This window comes from Eptatretus burgeri, chromosome 5 (assembly GCF_056783735.1).
Source record: "Eptatretus burgeri isolate ZD-2024b chromosome 5, Ebu_testis_v1, whole genome shotgun sequence".
NCBI classification, from domain to species: domain Eukaryota; kingdom Metazoa; phylum Chordata; class Myxini; order Myxiniformes; family Myxinidae; genus Eptatretus; species Eptatretus burgeri.
In genome coordinates, this window is record NC_140965.1 from 75968231 (window position 1) to 75987353 (window position 19123).

The following is a 19123-nucleotide window of genomic DNA, read 5'->3' on the forward strand; positions in this document are numbered from 1 at the left end:
GTTACCCGAGCGGAACTTCTCTTTAGTGGATTTATTGTGGAACATAACTTGCCCATATCAGTCTCAGATCATGCTGGACCTCTATTTCAAAAGATGTTTCCAGATTCAAAAGTTGCTTCAAAGTATGGATGTGCAAGAACAAAAACTTCAGCAATAATTGGTGAGTTGTCAAATGTTACTGCTTCATCTATTGCCGATATTGCTAGACTAGCTCCATTTAGCCTAGCTACAGACGGTAGCAATGACAGTGGTGAGGCCCAGCTATATCCTGTCCTGATTTCGTACTATGACAACAGTGCTGGGATTGTGAAGCAAGGTTTGCTAAGTTTGCCTGCGTGCAAACAAGATTCCACTGGAGAAAACATTTTCAAACTGCTTGATCATGAGTTCAGTGACAGGAAAATTCCGTGGGGAAATTGTGTTTCCTTTTGTGCTGATAATGCCTCTGTCATGGTGGGCAAGCACAAAGGAGTCGCTGCTTATATCCACAAACAAAATCCAGAGTGCTACATCATGGGATGCCCTTCCCATATGATGCACAATACGGCCAAGAAGGCGGCTCAGGCCTTACCCATTGAATTAGATGACTTTCTCATCGATATTTACTACTACTTGGACAAAAGTAGTAAACGCGTCAAAGGAGTGAAAGAACTGCAAGAACTCTGTGATGCCCTGACACACAAGATTCTGAAGCATGTCGCAACAAGGTGGCTGTCCATTGGTCAGTGCCTAGACAGGCTGATTGAACAGTGGGAGCCACTTCGCCTCTTCTTCAAAGAAGAAGTACGAAGAAAAATGCAACCAACTGTAGCCAAGACTCTAACAACGAGCAAGAAGGACGGCACTGTATCTACTGCCAGTACTGGCACTGCAGGATCAAGCACTAGTGGAGCAGCATTCACCACTACCACTGCAGTATCTGCTGCGAAGAAGACAGCAGGGACAGCACCAAAACCAATGCTGAGAGCAGGTAGCATCACCGGCCCTTCATCACGTTCATCTACAAAGCAGATCCCTTCAGAGTCGAGAAAGACTGTGATAGTCCCATCTACAGGCAAAGAAGGACCCAAGTTAAGTTCTGCTTTTGCCAAATCACTTGATAGAAGCTCAGCAAAACCTTCGAATCAGAGGTCTTCTTCCTTGGCTGCACCTACCTCAAGCTCTCTCCTCAAACGTAAAATTGGATCTGGTACTACGAGTCTGACCTCTTCTGCTGGCAGTAAACGCAAGTGTGATCGCCCTGCGGCTAAGTGTACTACGAGTTCTACAACTAAAAGCGCATCTTCCTCAAACACTGTGCAGGAATCTAGAGAAAAACGTGTCAACAGGATGTTCTTGTCTCCACAAACAAAACTCCATTGTTTCTTCCTTCGATATGCTAACAAGCTTTTTGAGAAGGGGAATCTTCTGCTCCAAAGAGACGAACCCTGTATTCATCTCCTGCACGGAGAATTGAATGGTCTTCTGAAAGATATCTTCGTACGGTTTTTGAAACCATCGGTGTCATCGGTTGCTCTGGTAAATGTACCCTTCTCTGACAGAAATCATCAGAAGAATGATGAGGACCTCATGATTGGGAACGATGCCAAACTGTATATAAGGGAACAAAGGAGTCTCAAGAAATCCACCTTCACTCTGAGTGAGTCAGACATCCAAGGTTTCTTCAGTGCAGTTCGCTCATATTATGTGAAAGCCTGCAATTACATCTTCAAAACCTGGCCGCTAGATGATGAATTAGCCAAGCATGCTCAGGTGCTGGATGTTAAGCTACACCAAGAAGTGGGGTTTGACTGTGTGGAGTTTTTCATCAAGAAATTCCCCTGTCTGTTCAGTGGCGGTGATAGTGACATAGACAGTCTTGAGAGTGAATTCGCTCACTACCAGGCAGACGCCTCCATAGCTACAATTGCTACTGAGACAGTGAGAGTGGATGAGCAGTGGCATCGGATTTCACAGCTCACAGATCCCTGCACTGGTGCCAAGAAGTATCCTAATTTGAGCAAAGTGATGAAGGGAATCTTGGTCATTCCTCATTCGAACGCATCATGTGAGCGGGCACTCAGTCTTGTACGGAAGAATCATACTGAATTTCGTCCCAATTTGAGTGTCAAAACCCTGGAAGCTCTCTTAATTGAAAAACTAGCTCATAGCACCCCTTGCTACCAGAGAGAATACAGCAAAGACATAATCAGAAGGGTGAAAAGAGCCACACAGCTGGCACTCAGCAAAGCTGCCATGGAAAAAGCAAGCATCACTAGTACCAGCCAGTAAGGTAAGAAAAATATTGCTTCTTTTGTGCTTTTTGTTAATCTTTGATTGTCCCCTAACTTACTAATATTAACATACATGTAACATTAAAAAGTGCACAATTTTCCCTTTTTTTTGTTCAAAAAGTGGGAATTCTTAACATGTTAAATGCTCCAAAATAGGGCTCAGAGGGCAGTAGAGAGCGTCTAGAACCCCAGAGCTTCCAGGGCCCGAAGGCGGGCCCTGGACCCCGCCGCAAGGGTCGAGCGCTCCGCGCTCGAGATGTGCGCTTCGCGCACATTATTTGGTGTCGGTTGCAAATCCTCCCTAATTCTGATTTCCAAAAGTTGGCATCTCTGAATTAGGTCCGCCATTACTGAAAAATTGATTTGTTGAATATCTCTGCAACTATGCATGATAATGTCACAGCAATGGTGTCTATACCCATGTTTTCATGGTCAAGTATTAAAAAGGTTACCACATCCATATATTTTGTCTTTATGCAAATTAGTTGCCGCCATTACCGAAAAATCGACTTTGTTGAATATCTCTGCAACTTTACATGATAATATCACAGAAATGGTATCTATATCTATGTTTTCATGGTCAAAAATTAAGATAAAGGCATTAAAAATGTTACCCTATCCTGATACTTCAAGCTGTACACCATGTTGGAGGATCATGACATTTATTACAACGACAAAGTAACAATCGAATCGCAACAAAAACGGAAATCATGGAATTGTTAATGCAGTAGTAATGTTGCACAACATATTCATTCCAAACTAATGTTGCATGTGCAAACTAATCCATAAATTATCCTCCAAACTCTTCAACACTAATCATCTTCATCATCATTCTCCGCATCATCCTGTACATTATCCTCCACATCATTCCTTGCCATAAAAGGGTTGAAACAGCCTTCACCACCAGCGCACACACAATAGGCCGTACATGACATGGTATGTCTGTGGCAGCTGCATCCCTCGGTACTGCATGCCTTGCCCTCTGCTTTACATCCACAGCTTATGACATCGATGAGCCCTTGTGGAGCTGGAGGACCTATGTCAACGACAGGTGATGGAATACCATCATTTAATTCCCATCCAAATTGTGTGATGTCCACACAAGGAGGAGCCTGCTGATCAGCAGCCTTCCACAACATCATCTGAAGGTGTGCTCAGCGAACATGAAGAGGCAGATTCACTTCTGTTGGAGGCAATGCCATGATCTGTATTGGCTTCCCCTTCTTCCGGGAGTATAGCTGATAGTGTGTCATACTCATCGAAGTACCTGGCGGTTGACCATATAAGGCCGTGAAGAACTGTTGGCCTGTGTTCATTAGATCCTCGTGTGTGGCATCTTCCTCACCCAGGACCTCAAATAGCCCTGGGAAATCACCTTCCTTCAAAACATTCAGAGCGCTAAATGGGTAGGAAACTGTCGCAGCCACTCAGTGCATGCATTCCAGGTATCCACCCAGAAGCATACAGCTCGCATTGATGTCAATCACTGCCCTATTCCGGCGTTCCATCTGGATACTGCAAACATTGTGCAGCTGCATCGCCCACACCCAGTACATCAAAAGCACAAATACATCGGTGTCATCGCTCAGGATTCGAATCACCACCATACCAGATTCGGAAGCTTGTTGCAGGTATGAGATCATCGTGATATCTGCCTCATCATGTGCAAAGCCACCATCTCTACTCTCGATCGATATATCAGCACCCATGTTGAATGAGGACAGCACCCGTGAGAGTTCCCACTTGTTGTGCTTGTTCTTAAGAATGGCATCACGATTAGGAAGTGGACTGCTGATGGTCTAGTTATAGTCTGTTGAACCCTCGCCACCACGTCGCTTCCTCTCGTGGTCTTTTGCTGAGATCGTTATTCCTGTCAAATACCAAAATCTTCTCAGTACCATCAGGATAACATGAGAGACGATGCTTGATACTCTCAATGACAATGGAGGCATCCCCTCCATGTGGCCATATGATGTGGTAAAGCAGCTGCTTTGCATCTATGATCACGATGTCTGGAGCATCGAGTTGTTTCACACCCAAACGATTGGCAAGAACAGATTTTTTGCCCTTGCGTAAGCAGCCATACTCATCGATGATTGAGGGCGGGAATGCACACAGTTCCTATTGAAAGATGGGTGCTAGCTTTAGCTGTCGTTGTTGTCCGACCATCAGAAGGCGGATGAAGATGGCCTCCATGTCAAAGGCAGTCTTACTGCCAATCTTCATGCCTCGTTTGAGTTGTTCCATCGTCTTGACCTGGCTGGAAATCTTGCCATGGAAGCCCGACGGCAGAGAGTTGCGGAATGACATGACCATCTTTTCTCCAATTACTACTGCAAATACATATATTATACATATAAACCTTGATGTGGTAACATTTTCAATGCCTTTATCTTAATCCTTGCTCATGAAAACATAGGTATAGACACCATTTCTGTGACATTATCATGTAAAGTTGCAGAGATATTCAACAAAGTCGATTTTTCGGTAATGGCGGCAACTAATTTGCATAAAGACAAAATATATGGATGTGGTAACTTTTTTAATACCTTTATATTAATCCTTGACCATGAAAACATGGGTATAGACACCATTTCTGTGACATTATCATACAAAGTTGTGGAGATATTCAACAAAATCGATTTTTCAGTAATGGCGGCCCTAATTTGCATATAAAAAAAATTGCCCAACGTTGTCCTGAGGACAACCCAGCTGGAATACTTCAGGGACCCCTTAAGATGACAAGTCAACCAAAATACCTTATACCTTTGACAATTCATAGGTACACTACAGTGAACATAGGAAGGGCAAATGGACTATTATGTCTTTATTGAAGTTTTGTAGTACCAAAGCATCTTTTTAATATTCAATGTGCATGTACATACTTAGCACTGAAAAAAAACTTTTTTGGAGTGTATTTGTGAAAAAAAAGAATGTGGAAAAAAAAAAATGAGTACAGCCGCACATGTAGGTTGCAGTTTTTTATTTTTATTCATTCTGTTCAAACCAGTTTAACCGGAATGGGTGGTGTCCCGGTAACAGCGTCTCCTATGAGTCTGAGGTCAGCAGTTTGAACCAGACCCTGGCCGAGTCTACCAAAGACTTTTTTAAAGCCTTTGAACTTTTGACTCCCCCACCCTGGGTGTGCTGGAGAAAAATTTGTCCGCTTGGCTATATGGAGGTTTGAATAGCAGCTGATACACCGACCACTCAAGTATGTGGAAGGTTGAATAGCGGCTGGTAAAATGGCTGCCAAGGTTCAAAGGGTTAAAACGGTACATAAAGTGGGGAGAACAAGTATTTGATACACTGCCGATTTTGCAGGTTTTCCCACTTACAAAGCACGGAGAGGTCTGTAATTTTTAACATAGGTACACTTCAACTGTGAAAGACGGAATCTAAAACAAAAATCCTGAAAATCACATTGTATGATTTTTAAATAATTAATTTGCATTTTATTGCATGAAATAAGTATTTGATCACCTACCAACCAGTAAGAATTCTGGCTCTCACAGACCTGTTAGTTTTGTCTTTAAGAAGCCCTCCCATTCTCCACTCATTACCTGTATTAACTGCACCTGTTTGAACTCGTTATCTGCATAAAAGACAGCTGTCCACACTCAATCAGACTCCAACCTCTCCACAATGGGAAAGACCAGAGAGCTGTCTAAGGACATCAGGGACAAAATTGTAGACTTGCACAAGGCTGGGATGGGCTACAGGACAATAGGCAAGCAGCTTGGTGAGAAGGCAACAACTGTTGGCGCAATTATTAGAAAATGGAAGTTCAAGATAACAGTCAATCTCCCTTGGTCTGGGGCTCCCCATGCAAGATCTCACCTCGTGGAGCCTCAATGATCATGAGAAAGGTGAGGGATCAGCCCAGAAATGCACGGCAGGACCTGGTCAATGACCTGAAGAGAGCTGGGACCACAGTATCAAAGAAAACCATAAGTAACACACTACGCCGTCATGGATTAAAATCCTGCAGCGCACACAAGGTCCCTCTGCTCAAGCCAGTGCATGATGTCCAGGCCCTTCTGAAGTTTGCCAATGACCATCTGGATGATCCAGAGGAGGAATGGGAGAAGGTCATGTGGTCTGGTGAGACCAAAGTGGAGCTTTTTGGTTTAAACTCCACTCGCCGTGTTTGGAGGACGAAGAAGGATGAGTACAACCCCAAGAACACCATCCCAACCATGAAGCATGGAGGTGGAAACATCATTCTTTGGGGATGCTTTTCTGCAAAGGGGACAGGACGACTGCACCGTATTGAGGGGAGGATGGATGGGGCCATGTATCGTGAGATCTTGGCCAACAACCTCCTTCACTCAACAAGAGCATTGAAGATGGGGCGTGGCTGGGTCTTCCAGCATGACAACGACCCGAAACGCACAGCCAGGGCAACCAAGGAGTGGCTCCGTAATAAGCATCTCAAGGTCCTGGAGTGGCCTGCCAGTCTCCAGACCTGAACCCAATAGAAAATCTTTGGAGGGAGCTGAAAGTCTGTGTTGCCCAGCAACAGCCCTGAAACCTGAAGGATCTGGAGAAGATCTGTATGGAGGAGTGGGCCAAAATCCCTGCTGCAGTCTGTGCAAACCTGGTTAAGAACTAAAGGAAACGTCTGATCTCTGTAATTGCAAACAAAGGTTTCTGTACCAAATATTAAGTTCTGTTTTTCTGATGTATCAAATACTTATTTCATGCAATAAAATGCAAATTAATTATATATTTAAAAATCATACAATGTGATTTTCAGGATTTTTGTTTTAGATTCCGTCTTTCACAGTTGAAGTGTACCTATGATAAAAATTACAGACCTCTACGTGCTTTGTAAGTGGGAAAACCTGCAAAATCGGCAGTGTATCAAATGCTTGTTCTCCCCACTGTACATGCTGCTTCCTTGCTTGATGGTCAGCACAAACAAACAAATAAACCAGTCACCCGCAGGGTGACCCGTATCTTGCCAAAAGGTGGCCACGTGTGACTTCTTTAAGGTCACACTGAGGTGAACAGAGCTGCTATCCACCAGGAGCGACTCCTTGAGGAATATCTGCCTACGAGAGATTCCGATGAGAATCGTTCTACAGAGTAACCATGAAAAATATGTTTGCCTCATAACGTCACCAAATGACGTCATAATGTCTCAAGCTTGACATATCTGGAAAGCACTCATCGAGGTGTTCAATTTGAGGTACTACACGATATGGTTCCTAAAACTTGAAAATTTGACCTTGGGGTCAAATATGTTTGACCTCAGGCGCTAACCATGAAGGTCAAGGCCAATCGCCACCAAAAACTAATCGGCTGAGCGCCAGACCATATACTACATTCCCATAAAGTTTGGAGACTATTCGATTAAAATTACTCAAAAAATAAGGGTTTCGTCGACTCTCCTGATTTGCGACAGTGACCTTGACCTTTGACCTTGACCTTCAAAATTTTGTGCGCTGAAAGGGATCTCTATAGGCCTCTGATGTGCGAAGTTACAAAAATTTCGAATGATAACTGTGCTCTGCAGAATTTTTTATACGTGATTACAGCCAAACAAAACAAAACAAAAAAACAAACAAAAAAACATACAAGCTGACTAACATATCTTGCCAAAACGAAGTTTTTGCATCACAAAGAGAATAAAAAGGATGGACCACGGATAAACCATAGGTTGGCAACCTTTGCGTAGGCTTGATGGGCTCCTGCGTTGAGGTTACTTGTAAGGGAACTTATCTATACTATCTGTAAGAGATTTGTCTGTCAATAATTTTTTTTTTTATCACAGCTGACTAAAGGGATATTAGTCAAACGTTGGGATTCATCAGTGTGTGCCGCAGTGTTTCAGGCCAAATATTTTTCGAAATTTTGAATTCGTTGTAATTTTATTTTATTTTATTTTATTTTTTTTTGTATACCTTGGTCGAGGCTCGTATGAGAGCTAACACACAACTCACAGCAAGGAGGCATGAGACAAGAGGGGCGGGAGTGGAAGGGACAAATCATTGGGGAACAGACACAGGTGAACTGTGGAAGGGAGAGGGATGGGGATGGGACGGGGAACATGGCGAGGAGAAGATGGACATTACAGGGACTTTCAGGAAGGAAAGCAGGAGAATTGAAGGAAGTGGGCTTGGGTGGATTATCGGGGGTAGAAAAGATCGAGGATTTGGATGGGGGAAGATAAGAGGTGGTGGTGAACAGCTGTTTTGAAAGCCTGGAGGGAAGAATGGGAAAGAATAGAGTGAGGAAGTTTATTCCAAAGGCAGGAAAAAGAGGAATGAAAGAGTGAAGATGAGCAGTGATTCGTGATTTTGGTAGTTTTACCAGAAGGGGGTTGTTGGCGGACCTTGAGCGCCCTGTGGAAATGTGGTTGGGACAAATCGCAGAGAGAGCAGGGGGGGCAAGGCTGGAAAGGAGTCGGTAGAAGACAGAAAGACCACCGACCAACCTGCGGTGATTGAGTGAGAGGCCCAAAGACTCAGCTTCATTGCGGGAGATGCCAATGATCTTAAAAGCCCTGGTTTCGACAGCGTGAAGTCGAGAAAGGTGGGAGGCAGGAGCACCAGCCCAGAGGGAGAGCAGTACTCCATCAGGCTACGGACAAAAGCTTTGTAAGTGGTCAGGAGCTCAAGAGGGCCGAGGAAGGACTTTGCACGACGGAGGATTCCCAGTCGGCGACTGGCTTTTGAGGCGAGGTTGGAAATGTGACTTTCCCAGGAAAGGTCATGGCAGATAGTGAGACCCAGAAGCTTGAAAGAAAAGACTTCTTCCAGAGGATTGTTGAGAAAGTGGATGGGGGGTTTTCTAAACGGTCCTTTCGAAGAGACATAGTGAGAGTGTGAGATTTGTCTGGATTGAAAGACATGTTCCACGTGTTGGACCAGTTTGTGATTTTATCCAGATCTGCAGTGAGCGAAGAAGCTGCTGCTTGCCGGTCTGAGGGATGACAGATGGTACGGCAGAGGGTGGAGTCATCGGCAAAGAGAAATAGAGGATTTTCCAGAGAGTCCGAGAGATCATTGATGAAAACCAGAAAAGAACAGGGCCCAGAACGCTACCTTGAGGAACTCCAGCCTGCACAGGAAGAGGGGATGAAAGAACTCCATTTAGGGCCACACGTTGACTGCGACAGGAGAGGAAGTCTGCGAGCCATGAGTGGAGATGGCCTTGAATACCATGGGAAGAGAGTTTGGTGAGTAGGGCAGGGTGCCAGACTGTGTCAAAAGCACGTGATATGTCCAGGGATACGGCTCGGATTTCCTGTCTGGCATTGAGGACCTCCATCCATTGATGGGAGAGCAGTAGCAGCATATCTAGGGTAGAGTGACCTGGTCTGAAACCAAATTGATGATTGGAAATCAAGCCATTGGAGAAGAGGAAGGATTTCATGTCTGAAGCGATGATGGATTCCATCACCTTGCTGATGATTGGGAGAAGGCTGATTGGTCTATAGTTACAGGGATCTGTTTTTGCACCTTTTTTATGCAGGGCAGTGATGTTAGCAGATTTCCAAGCAGATGGCAGATGACCTTGGGAAAATGAGAGGGTGAATAGAACAGAGAGAGGGTGAGCAAGAGCAGAAGAGCAGGCTTTGAGGACACGTGGGCTGATGCCGTCTGGACCGGTTGCAGAATCTGACTCGAGGTTTGAAAGCAAGCTCTCCACCTTGTCAGGAGAAAAGGATACAGAGTCCAGGGACAGTTGGGTGCGACTGGGTAAAGTGGGTAGAGATAGTGATGGGTTTAGGACACAAGATTTAGCTGCAAACACCGAGTTTAGACATTCAGCTTTATCACGTGTGGAATCAGCAGTGCGGCCATTTGAGGTAAGGGAGGGGATGGAGGGGGAACATACACCAGAAACAGATTTGATTAAACGCCACCAGGATTTTGAGGAGGGAGAGAGGTTTGAGAGTTCAGACTTGAGATGAGAAAGATGTTGTTTTCTGGCTCTCCTGAGGGTAGATACACACTTGTTCCGAGCTTTGTGGAAAGAACTGAGATTGCCCTCAGTTGGGTTTGCTTTCCATGAGGCAAAGGCAAAGTTGTTTCAGGACAACTGCCTCGCCACAAGCTTCAGTAAACCAAGGGCGGGAGGAAGGGTAAGACAACTGAACACGAGAGGGGATAAATCTGTGCATGAGGGAGAGCAAGTTTCTTTGAAAGAATTCCCAGGATGAGTTGATGTTTGAGAAAGTAGTGATAGGAGACCAGTCTGTAAGTTTGATGGCTGCTCGGAGACCCTGCCAGTTGGCTTGAGTGAAATGCCAGACTCGACGGCGGTGAGGTGGTTCTCTGATAACAGCCAGAGAGATGTCCACTTTAACAAGGACGTGGTCAGAAGAACCAATTGGAGCAAAGGAAGAGCAGCAGATATTGTCAGGGAAATTTGTCAAAATCAGATCCAGAAGAGATGGAGTACCATTGGTTGAGATCCGGGTCGGGAAGTTGACCGATTGAGTCAGTCCCAATGAGTCGCAGAAAGCTTTTGCTGATGTCCCATGGCAGGTGAGAGAGGTACCCACACCTAGCCAACTGGCGTGATGACAATTGAAGTCGCCACATAAGAGGAAGAGAGAGTTTGGATGAGTAATCACTCTATCATGCCTAAACCTTTGTAGCCATGTGAAAGGAAGTATTAAATGATCCCCAGCCCCATTCTTTAGTGGGTGTAGGGAAATGTTTTTGGCCCCCACAAAATTTTTTTTAGAAAAAAAAAACAATTTGTTTTCTTTAAAATACCAACAGGATGAGAACAGCACAGGGAAATGTTGGGTTCCTCTGCTAGTGTTATATCAATAAAGTTTTCTCATTACATGCAGGGTAAAATTGTTTTGAGCGGAGTAAACATGAAGTGTGCTGACTTATGCATTTGTTTAATCACTCAGAATGTTGACAAGTTTGCAGAAAATCCAACTCTCCATTAAAAAAATCAAAAATCTTTCCTTCTGTTACCTGAGACATTGGCATGTAAAACTGACATTTTATTTCAAATAAATGCTCATTCAGCAAATTCACACAATGGTGATGAAAGTGAGGTGTCTGCATATCACTAAACAGATCATCAAACGAGTCTCTTGAAAATTTAAGGAACCAACAGTTTGAACCACCGACCACCCAGACTCGAAGCTAAAACACTAATTGCTCTGAGTCTGGGAGGTCTGCCGTTCAAATCCCTTGGACAAAATTGACTGTTCATCCACATGCAAATTATTTATTTTTGGTGTCATTTTGCATAATTATTTAGAAACAAGTCAGAAAAAACATTTCATAAAAATGAAAAAACGTGTATGGATGGAATCTCCAAAAACAACCAAACAAGGTAGGAAGGAATGACATGACAAGAATAACAGATTGCCATCATATTTTGACATTTTTGTCATGGGTGGCAATAGTAACAATTGTATGAAGATGTCTGATCAAGGTAGTTGTACATTTGTAGTTTGGGTTGGTGCAATACACAAGAGAAAATGTCACTTCCTTCCAATAGAATCATCGTTTTCGGTCCAGTGCCAATCAACATTTTTTGACTGGGAACAAATCTGCGATTTTGCGATCTCTCAATCTGGTGTGTGTGTGTGTGTGTGTGTGTGTGTGTGTGTGTGTGTGTGTGTGTGTGTGTGTGTGTGTGTGTGTGTGTGTGTGTGTGTGTGTGTGTGTGTGTGTGTGTGTGTGTGTGTGTGTGTGTGTGTGTGTGTGTGTGTGTGTGTGTTCATTCTTCGTTATGAAAACGTTTGAGAATAAAATGTATGCCTTTTTAATGCTTATGACTTTCTAGGTGTTTTAAAGTGTATAATTTTGTAGACATTTGAATGGGTGGCCACTTTTTTCCCATGCCATTGTATTCCATGATATGAATGATCTTTACAAAAAAAACTATTAAATCCATTTTATTCAAGAGAGGATGTAAAATCAAATGTATAGTATGAGAGGAGTCATATTGGCTGTTGTGTGCAGGAAACTAGTAACGGTGATGTTTTCCCCTTTGCAGCTGAACGATACTTGGAGACAGACCCAAGCAGCCGTGGACACATTTCGATTGTGACCGTAAAGCAAGGCCATGAACCCTTAACCTTCACCGGATGGTTTCTGGCTTGGGACCCTGATATGTGGAATGGGGACCTTTTTGAAAAAGCTAAAGATAAATTCCAGGTTACACAGTGATTTGTTGACATTGTCACTTGGAGTTGTTGTTGTTTTTTTTTTTTTGTTGTTTTTTTTTAACTTTAAGCAACAGCACCAGAGCTACCTTAGTTGCAAGCTGACTTTGTACTTTTTCTAATTGCTATTCTTTGCTACCATTGTCAAAGCAAATGTGATGAAATAGAAATTGGCTTTATTTTGCTAATGCAATGATGTGTGCGTTGTTCTGCCTTCTACATATGCAAAATTGCAATAAATATTAATTCTGCCTGAACATTGTCTCCTTGTTTCAAAAGAAGTTTTTTTTTTTTTTTTGTTTGTTTTTTTTTTTTAAACATCTTTGTTTATGTATTTGTACCTTCCAAAGTCCAATCTTGTCATTTTTAGAGGGCCAGTGAAGTACCAAATGCAAGTTGTTTTTTTTTATATTTTATTTTGTTTGTTTTTCTTCCTTTTTCTTTTCTTTGCTTTCAGAGCACATAAAGTACTTCCATTAATTGTCCTAAAATGTCTGGTATGGAAGCTATGTTCACTTAAAAATGTGTTTTTTGTCTGCTGTTACATAATCATCCTTTTCATCTTATTACTTACAAAATCTAAAGATTTCGTAAGTATATTGATTACTTCCGTTTCTGTTTGTTTGTTTGTAGGCACGATAACTCGAACGGAAGAAGCTACCAAGGTCAAATTACACCACGTGATTCAGGAGGTTGATTGCTAGCGCTGGTTAGATTTTGGTCAAAATTGGTCAAAGGTCAAGGTCACAGTGAGGTCAAACATCCGAAAAATGATAACTCGAGAATGGAAGAAGCTACCAATTTCAAATTACACCACGTGATTCAGGAGGGTGGTGGCTAGCGCTGATTAGATGTTGGTCAAAATCGGTCAAAGGTCAAGGTCACAGTGAGGCCAAACATTCAATTTTTGATGGTTTGGTACAGAATCATCATAGAAACTTGTGGTTTGCGTCGCTACCTTCTCGAGAGACAGCTTTTATTAGACAATGTCAGAGGTCAAGTTGACGATTTCGTAAGTACCAGTCTATGACTGCTTGTTGTATCACTTGAAAAGACACCAGAAATACTAAAAATTGAGTATGAAATTGCTATGGGCTCATTTACTTATTTTGTATGCTCATGTGTTTTCAATGCGGAAGGCTGGGGTTGAGGGTACTGATTTGAATGGTTTGGTGTCGAACAGGAGGGAGAAGTGCGAATAGAACAAAGGAGATTGGGAGTTGAAGTTGGGGAAATATGTTTGAGGTCATGATGTGGCGTAAATGGAGTTGGTGATTTGCAACGTTTCCACCATGCAAACCTTCCTAATCTAACTCTTTCTTGTCAGTGTTTCCTCCCCTTCTCTCCATTTCCTGTTCATTTATTACTTTGCTCATGCCCAATTGTTGCCCTGCTATACCATTGTCAATGTAATCTTGCTGTTCCATTAGCTTTGCTCTTGGACAGAAATTAAAAAAAACTTGCAAATTTGCTTCATTAACATTGCATGCAAGTCTCCCTAACAGACCAAAACAAACAGTAAAAAGAGGGTGGGGAAACAACAGTAGGATTGAAGGATGAAATAGGGAGACTTGGACAAATAAGGGAAGTGGAAGGAAAGGAAAGGAGAGAGTTGGGGGAAGATGCATGAGGTGGACAAGATGGATCCAGAAGCTCAGGAAGGTCCAATTTCCAAATTGTCAAGGGTAGAAAAGATCATGGTTTTTTGGATGAGGGATGATCTGAGATGGTGGTAAACAGTTGTCTTGACCTGGAACTGGAAGGAAGAATAAGATTGAAGAGAATGTCGGAGTTTATTCCACAGGTGGGTGGGGGGGGGGGGAAGAGAGAATGAGCAGTGATCCTGGATTTTGGGAGTTTCACTAGAAGGAGGTTGATGGTGGACTGCATGTACCCTGCAGAACCTGAGGGGATAACACGGAGCAGAAGGTGTAAGACCAGAAAGGAGGTGGTAGAAAACAGACCACTGACCTGTCTGCAATGGGAAAGTTACAAGTCCATTGATTCTTCTGCTTTGATGCAGGATATTCCAATGATCTTGAAGGTTTTGGTTTCCACTGCGTCAAGCTGAGAAAGGTGTGAAGCGGGGGAGCGAGCCCAGACGGGAGAGCAGTACTTCAAGCTGTGGATGAAGGCCTTGTAGGTGGATAGGAGTTCAGGTGCGCCAAGGAAGGACTTTGTATGAGGGAGGATGCCCAGTCGTTAATTACCTTTGAAGACCAACGTTTAAGTGTGGTTTGCCCAAGAAAGATCATGACTGTTGAGACTCAGAAGTTTGAGTGAGTGAATGTCATCAAGAGTATGTGAGACACAGATCTGGATTTAAAGACTTTCCAATTGTTTGGCAAGTTTGTGATTTGATCACTGACTGAAGAGAAGAGGCTGCTGTCTTCCTTTCTGAAGGATGAGAGATGTTAAAGCAAAGGGTGGAAAATCCTCATGTTTGCTCATTATTCCAGTTAAAGATCATTGATTAAGATCAGGAAGAGGACTTGGCCCAGAACACCACCTTGGAGCACTCCATCCTTAACAGAGAGATGAAAGGATTACGTTGAGTCATGCATTGACTATGCGAGTAGCTAAGTTAGTAAGCCATGTCGAGTTGCCCTTGGATGCCGTAGGCAGAGTTTGGAGAGCAAGATGGGATGCCAGACTGCATTGAAATCTCAACATATCTCCAGAGACAGCCCTGATCCAATCACATTGAGAACCTCTATCCATTGTTGGGGGAATTGGAGCGGCATGTCCAAGGTAGTGACCTGGTCTGAAACGGAATTGGTGATCTGATATTGGGTCGTTGGAGGAAAGGAAGGATTACATATCAACTGCGATGATTGATTCCATAATGTTACTGATGAGTGAAGGTAAGCTCATAGGTCTAGCTCGTTCAGGGGATCGGTTTCTGCACCTTCTTATGTAATGTTTTTATGCCTCCGCACCAAGGGTGCCGGAGGCCTTGTTTCCGGGTTGTCTGTCCGTCCGTCCGTCCGTCCGCCCGGATTTTCGTTTACGTGATAACTCGAGAAGCAAATTGTAGAATTTCATCAAACTTGGTAAAAAGGTAAAGTAAGACAGGGCAATGAAGTGATTAGATTTTGGGCCAGATGTGATAAAGGTCAAGGTCAAACTCTGAAATTTCACTTTACACCCTAACTCAAATAAAAGAATTTCATTTAACGTTGTACAAAGGTAAAGTTGGACAGGGCAATTAACTGATTAGATTTCGGGCCAGATATGATAAAGGTCAAGGGTCAAATATGTCAATACTCAAGTGTTTGTGCGGGAGAGCGGCGGCATACCCTTCGACTGCGCACAGTCGAATTACTTGAGTTTTTTTTTTCCTTCCTCGTGTTGGATTTCCAAGCATATTTTGCATTATCGAGGACAAATGATAGGGTGAAAAGATCATTAAGGGGATATGCAAGAGCCAATATTTAGGACCTGTGAGCTGGTCCAATTGCACAAACCTCTCAACCTTCTCAGGTGCAAAAGACACTTGTTCCAGAAGCAGTTTTGTATGACTGTGTTGGTTGGGTACAGAGTGAGGGGTTTGGGACCAGATTTGGAGGCAAACACAGAATTGAGGCATTCTGCCTTCTCATGAGTGGAATGGATTGTGGTGTCATTTGAAGTGAGTGAAGGAATAGAAGGGGATCATACATCAGACTTCACAAGATGTCCCTAGGTTTTAGTGAGACCAATTGGAAAGTTCAATCTTGAGGTTGGACAGATGTTTTCTTGTTCTCCTGAGAGTGGACTGACACTTGGCTTTCTGGAATGATATGATTGCCTTTGGGTTTACTTTCCAGGAAGAGAAGGCAAGTTTTGGAGTAACTGCCTCCCCATGTTATTTGGTGTACCATGGATAGGATAATTGAAGATGAACTAGATCTTTGTGTAAAAGAGCAAGTTTCTGTGGAAGAATTCCCAAGCTGAGTTTATATCGGGCAGTCAATTTTATAGGAGATAGGTCCTAAAGCAATGGCTGCTTGCTGTCCCTGCCAGACTTGCCAGCCTTAAGAATTGCCATTGATGTTTACATTCACAAGCATGTATGAACCAATTTTAAGCAGACGAGCAGGAGACATTTGCAGGAAAGTTTGTCAGCACCAAATCCAGAAGGAAGGATTTGCCCTGGGAGAAGTCGATGTTGGAAAGGTCACACATTGAATCAGTCCCATGGAGTCTCAGAAATCCTTTGAAATGCCATGGCTGTTGAGAGGTACCAACACCCGGTCAAGTTGCATGGTGACAATTGAAATCACCACCATGAGGTTGTGAGAGTTGGTCTGTTTGAGAGCAATGTGGATGGAATTGTCACTGGAGGATATAACATGAACACAAGAGGTGAGAGTGGAGGGATGTTGCAACCAGAGGTATTCCTGGGGATTGGGAGGTGTAATATCGCTACTCGAACAGAGAAATTTATGTAAAGTGCAACTCCGCTGCCAGGGTGGGGTTCCAGCCCACAAATCAGAGGAGATAAGTCGGGGGTGGCCTCTGGGAGGAAGGATTTTGTGAAACAGATGTCGAGTTTGTCAGCAGTGGCCTGGATTGAGAGATCTGTTTGAGGTCCACACATTGAGGGACGGATGGGACGGGGTAAGCACTGAATTGCTGGGGCAAGGGGAAGCTTGGAGAGGGCAGGGTGAGAGGGATGTAGAAAGGGCGAGGTTGGTAATATGCAGGCTTGTGTGGGATTGTACTGAGACGGAGGAGTTTGATGCCAAAAGAATGAAGGATTTGGCTATTGCACTCTCATATTCTGCAAACTGGGCTTCTCAAGATTCCCAAATTTAAAATTCTGAAATAAAGATTGTGGGATGGGTGGAAGTAATTTATTTCAAACTTGGTGCCTTGCATCAGGTTTGTACAATGAACTTCAACCAAGACTATACAAAGCAAGACAAATTTAATTCAGTAGAAAATGTTACGGAATACACGTAGTCAATGGCAAAGGATGCCAACCAGTACAAATTGCCTGAACACTTTCTTTTTGTTTTGGACACAAGGTTATGTTTTCACCCCTGTCTCTCTGTGAGCACGACGTATCAACGTTGTGGACAGGTTGGGTGTGTGATGACGAATTGATTCGATTTTGGTGAAGATCCAGATCTGGATATGATGTTTTTTGAAGCAATTCTTCACTATTGAGAGATAGGGCCAGAAACTATAATAGCATGGTATCTCAAAAAGGTGAGGACGGATTATGACAACTTGGATGAGTTGAGTAGGTGATAAGAACAAGCCGACTAAGATTTTGGTTCATGTTCGGATGCAGATCAAGCCTAGCGGTGGGATACAAAATGTAAACGTTCAGTCTGACGGAGGTATGCGCTCTACCGAGTGTCGTTCCAATTGAGGCTTGTGGAAGGGTTAGAGCATAATTGAAGGGAACATGGAAATGTGGGAAATACCAACAGCAGAGTAGAATGGTGAGGTCGAGACGGGGAGAAGGACAATATGAACAAGCTACCCTTGAGCTGAATGAAACGGCAAGGAGAGGAATGGGAAAGTGAGGATCAAATGAAGAGGTGAGGGAGACGAGCAAAAAAAATCACAATACCTTGGAAAAATGGAGTGCTTGGGAATGGGGTAATTTGTGGTGATCAGTATGGTTGGGGGATGACCTGAGGGACTGGAGCACATCTGTCTTGAAGCCCTGGACAGAAGAATGGGACTGAACAGACTGGGGAAGATGGTTCCACAGATGTGAGAAAAGAGGAACAAATGAGTGGAGGTCAGAAGTGAGCCTGGATTTTGTGAGTTTAATTAGAAGAGTGTTACTGGCAAACGATGTGCTCCCTGAAGAAACATGGGAGGGACAGAACCAAGAGGACAGAGGGTTCAAGACCAAAAAGTAGGCCATATAATAGATGCCATCAACCTGACTGATGCAAAGGCAACAGGCCTCGACACTCAGCTTTGTCCTGGGACATCCCAATGATTTTGAGGGACTTGCTTTCCACGGCATCAACAAGAGCAAGGTGTGAAGCAGGGGTGCTAGCCCAAAGGGGAGAGCAGTACTCCATCAAGCAGTGAATGAAAGCCTTGTGGGTTATCAAAAGTTCACACTGGCCAATGAAAGCCATTGCATGATGAAGGATACCATCCAGAAGAAGGAGAAAAAAAAAACTTTTGAGTAACTTTATCCCCAAGTAGTTTGTTTAGGAAATTGATGGTCGAGTTTTCCAGACAGTCCTTTCAGAGAGACAGGGTAAGTGGGATTTGTTGTGGTTGAAATATATTCCAATTGTCTGACCAGCTCCTGATTCTATCAAGGTCTGCAGAGAGGAGGAGGCTGCTGCCTGCCTGCTTGAAGGATGAGAAATGATATGGATGAGGGTGGAATTATGAGCAGGATTTCTCAGGGAAGTGGACATCATTCATTAAGATTAGGTATAGGATTGGTCCAATACACTTCCTTGGGACAAATCTATCTTTAACAGGAGAGGAGATGAGGGGATCCTGTTGAGATCTACATGCTGATTATGGGAGTGGAGGAAGTAGGGAGGGCAAATCATATCCAAATGTTGCTTTCTTGGTTTATTTTTTTCAAATGTGGGCATTTTTTCTTAATTCCTTCTCTGTATGACTGTTGTCAAACTAGTGTTTTGAGCCGATTGGTGCGTTGGTTAAAACGAGAACCGATTTAAGATGGAACGTAGGTTTGTAGTGGTTGGTTTTGGTTCAGCAA

General features: G+C 43.5%; 1 protein-coding gene across 3 annotated transcripts in view; it reads left to right on the forward strand.

The window, feature by feature from the left end:
* LOC147026727 (gelsolin-like) overlaps positions 1 to 12683 on the forward strand; it is a 57132-nt gene extending 44449 nt beyond the window's left edge. For all 3 annotated transcript variants that reach the window (XM_085882477.1, XM_085882476.1, XM_085882475.1), the window contains exon 17: positions 12258 to 12683. In XM_085882477.1, coding sequence (XP_085738603.1) covers positions 12258 to 12430 — 173 coding nt within the window. In that variant the 3' untranslated portion in view covers positions 12431 to 12683. The remainder of the gene's footprint in view (positions 1 to 12257) is intronic.
* Positions 12684 to 19123: the final 6440 nt, after the last annotated feature.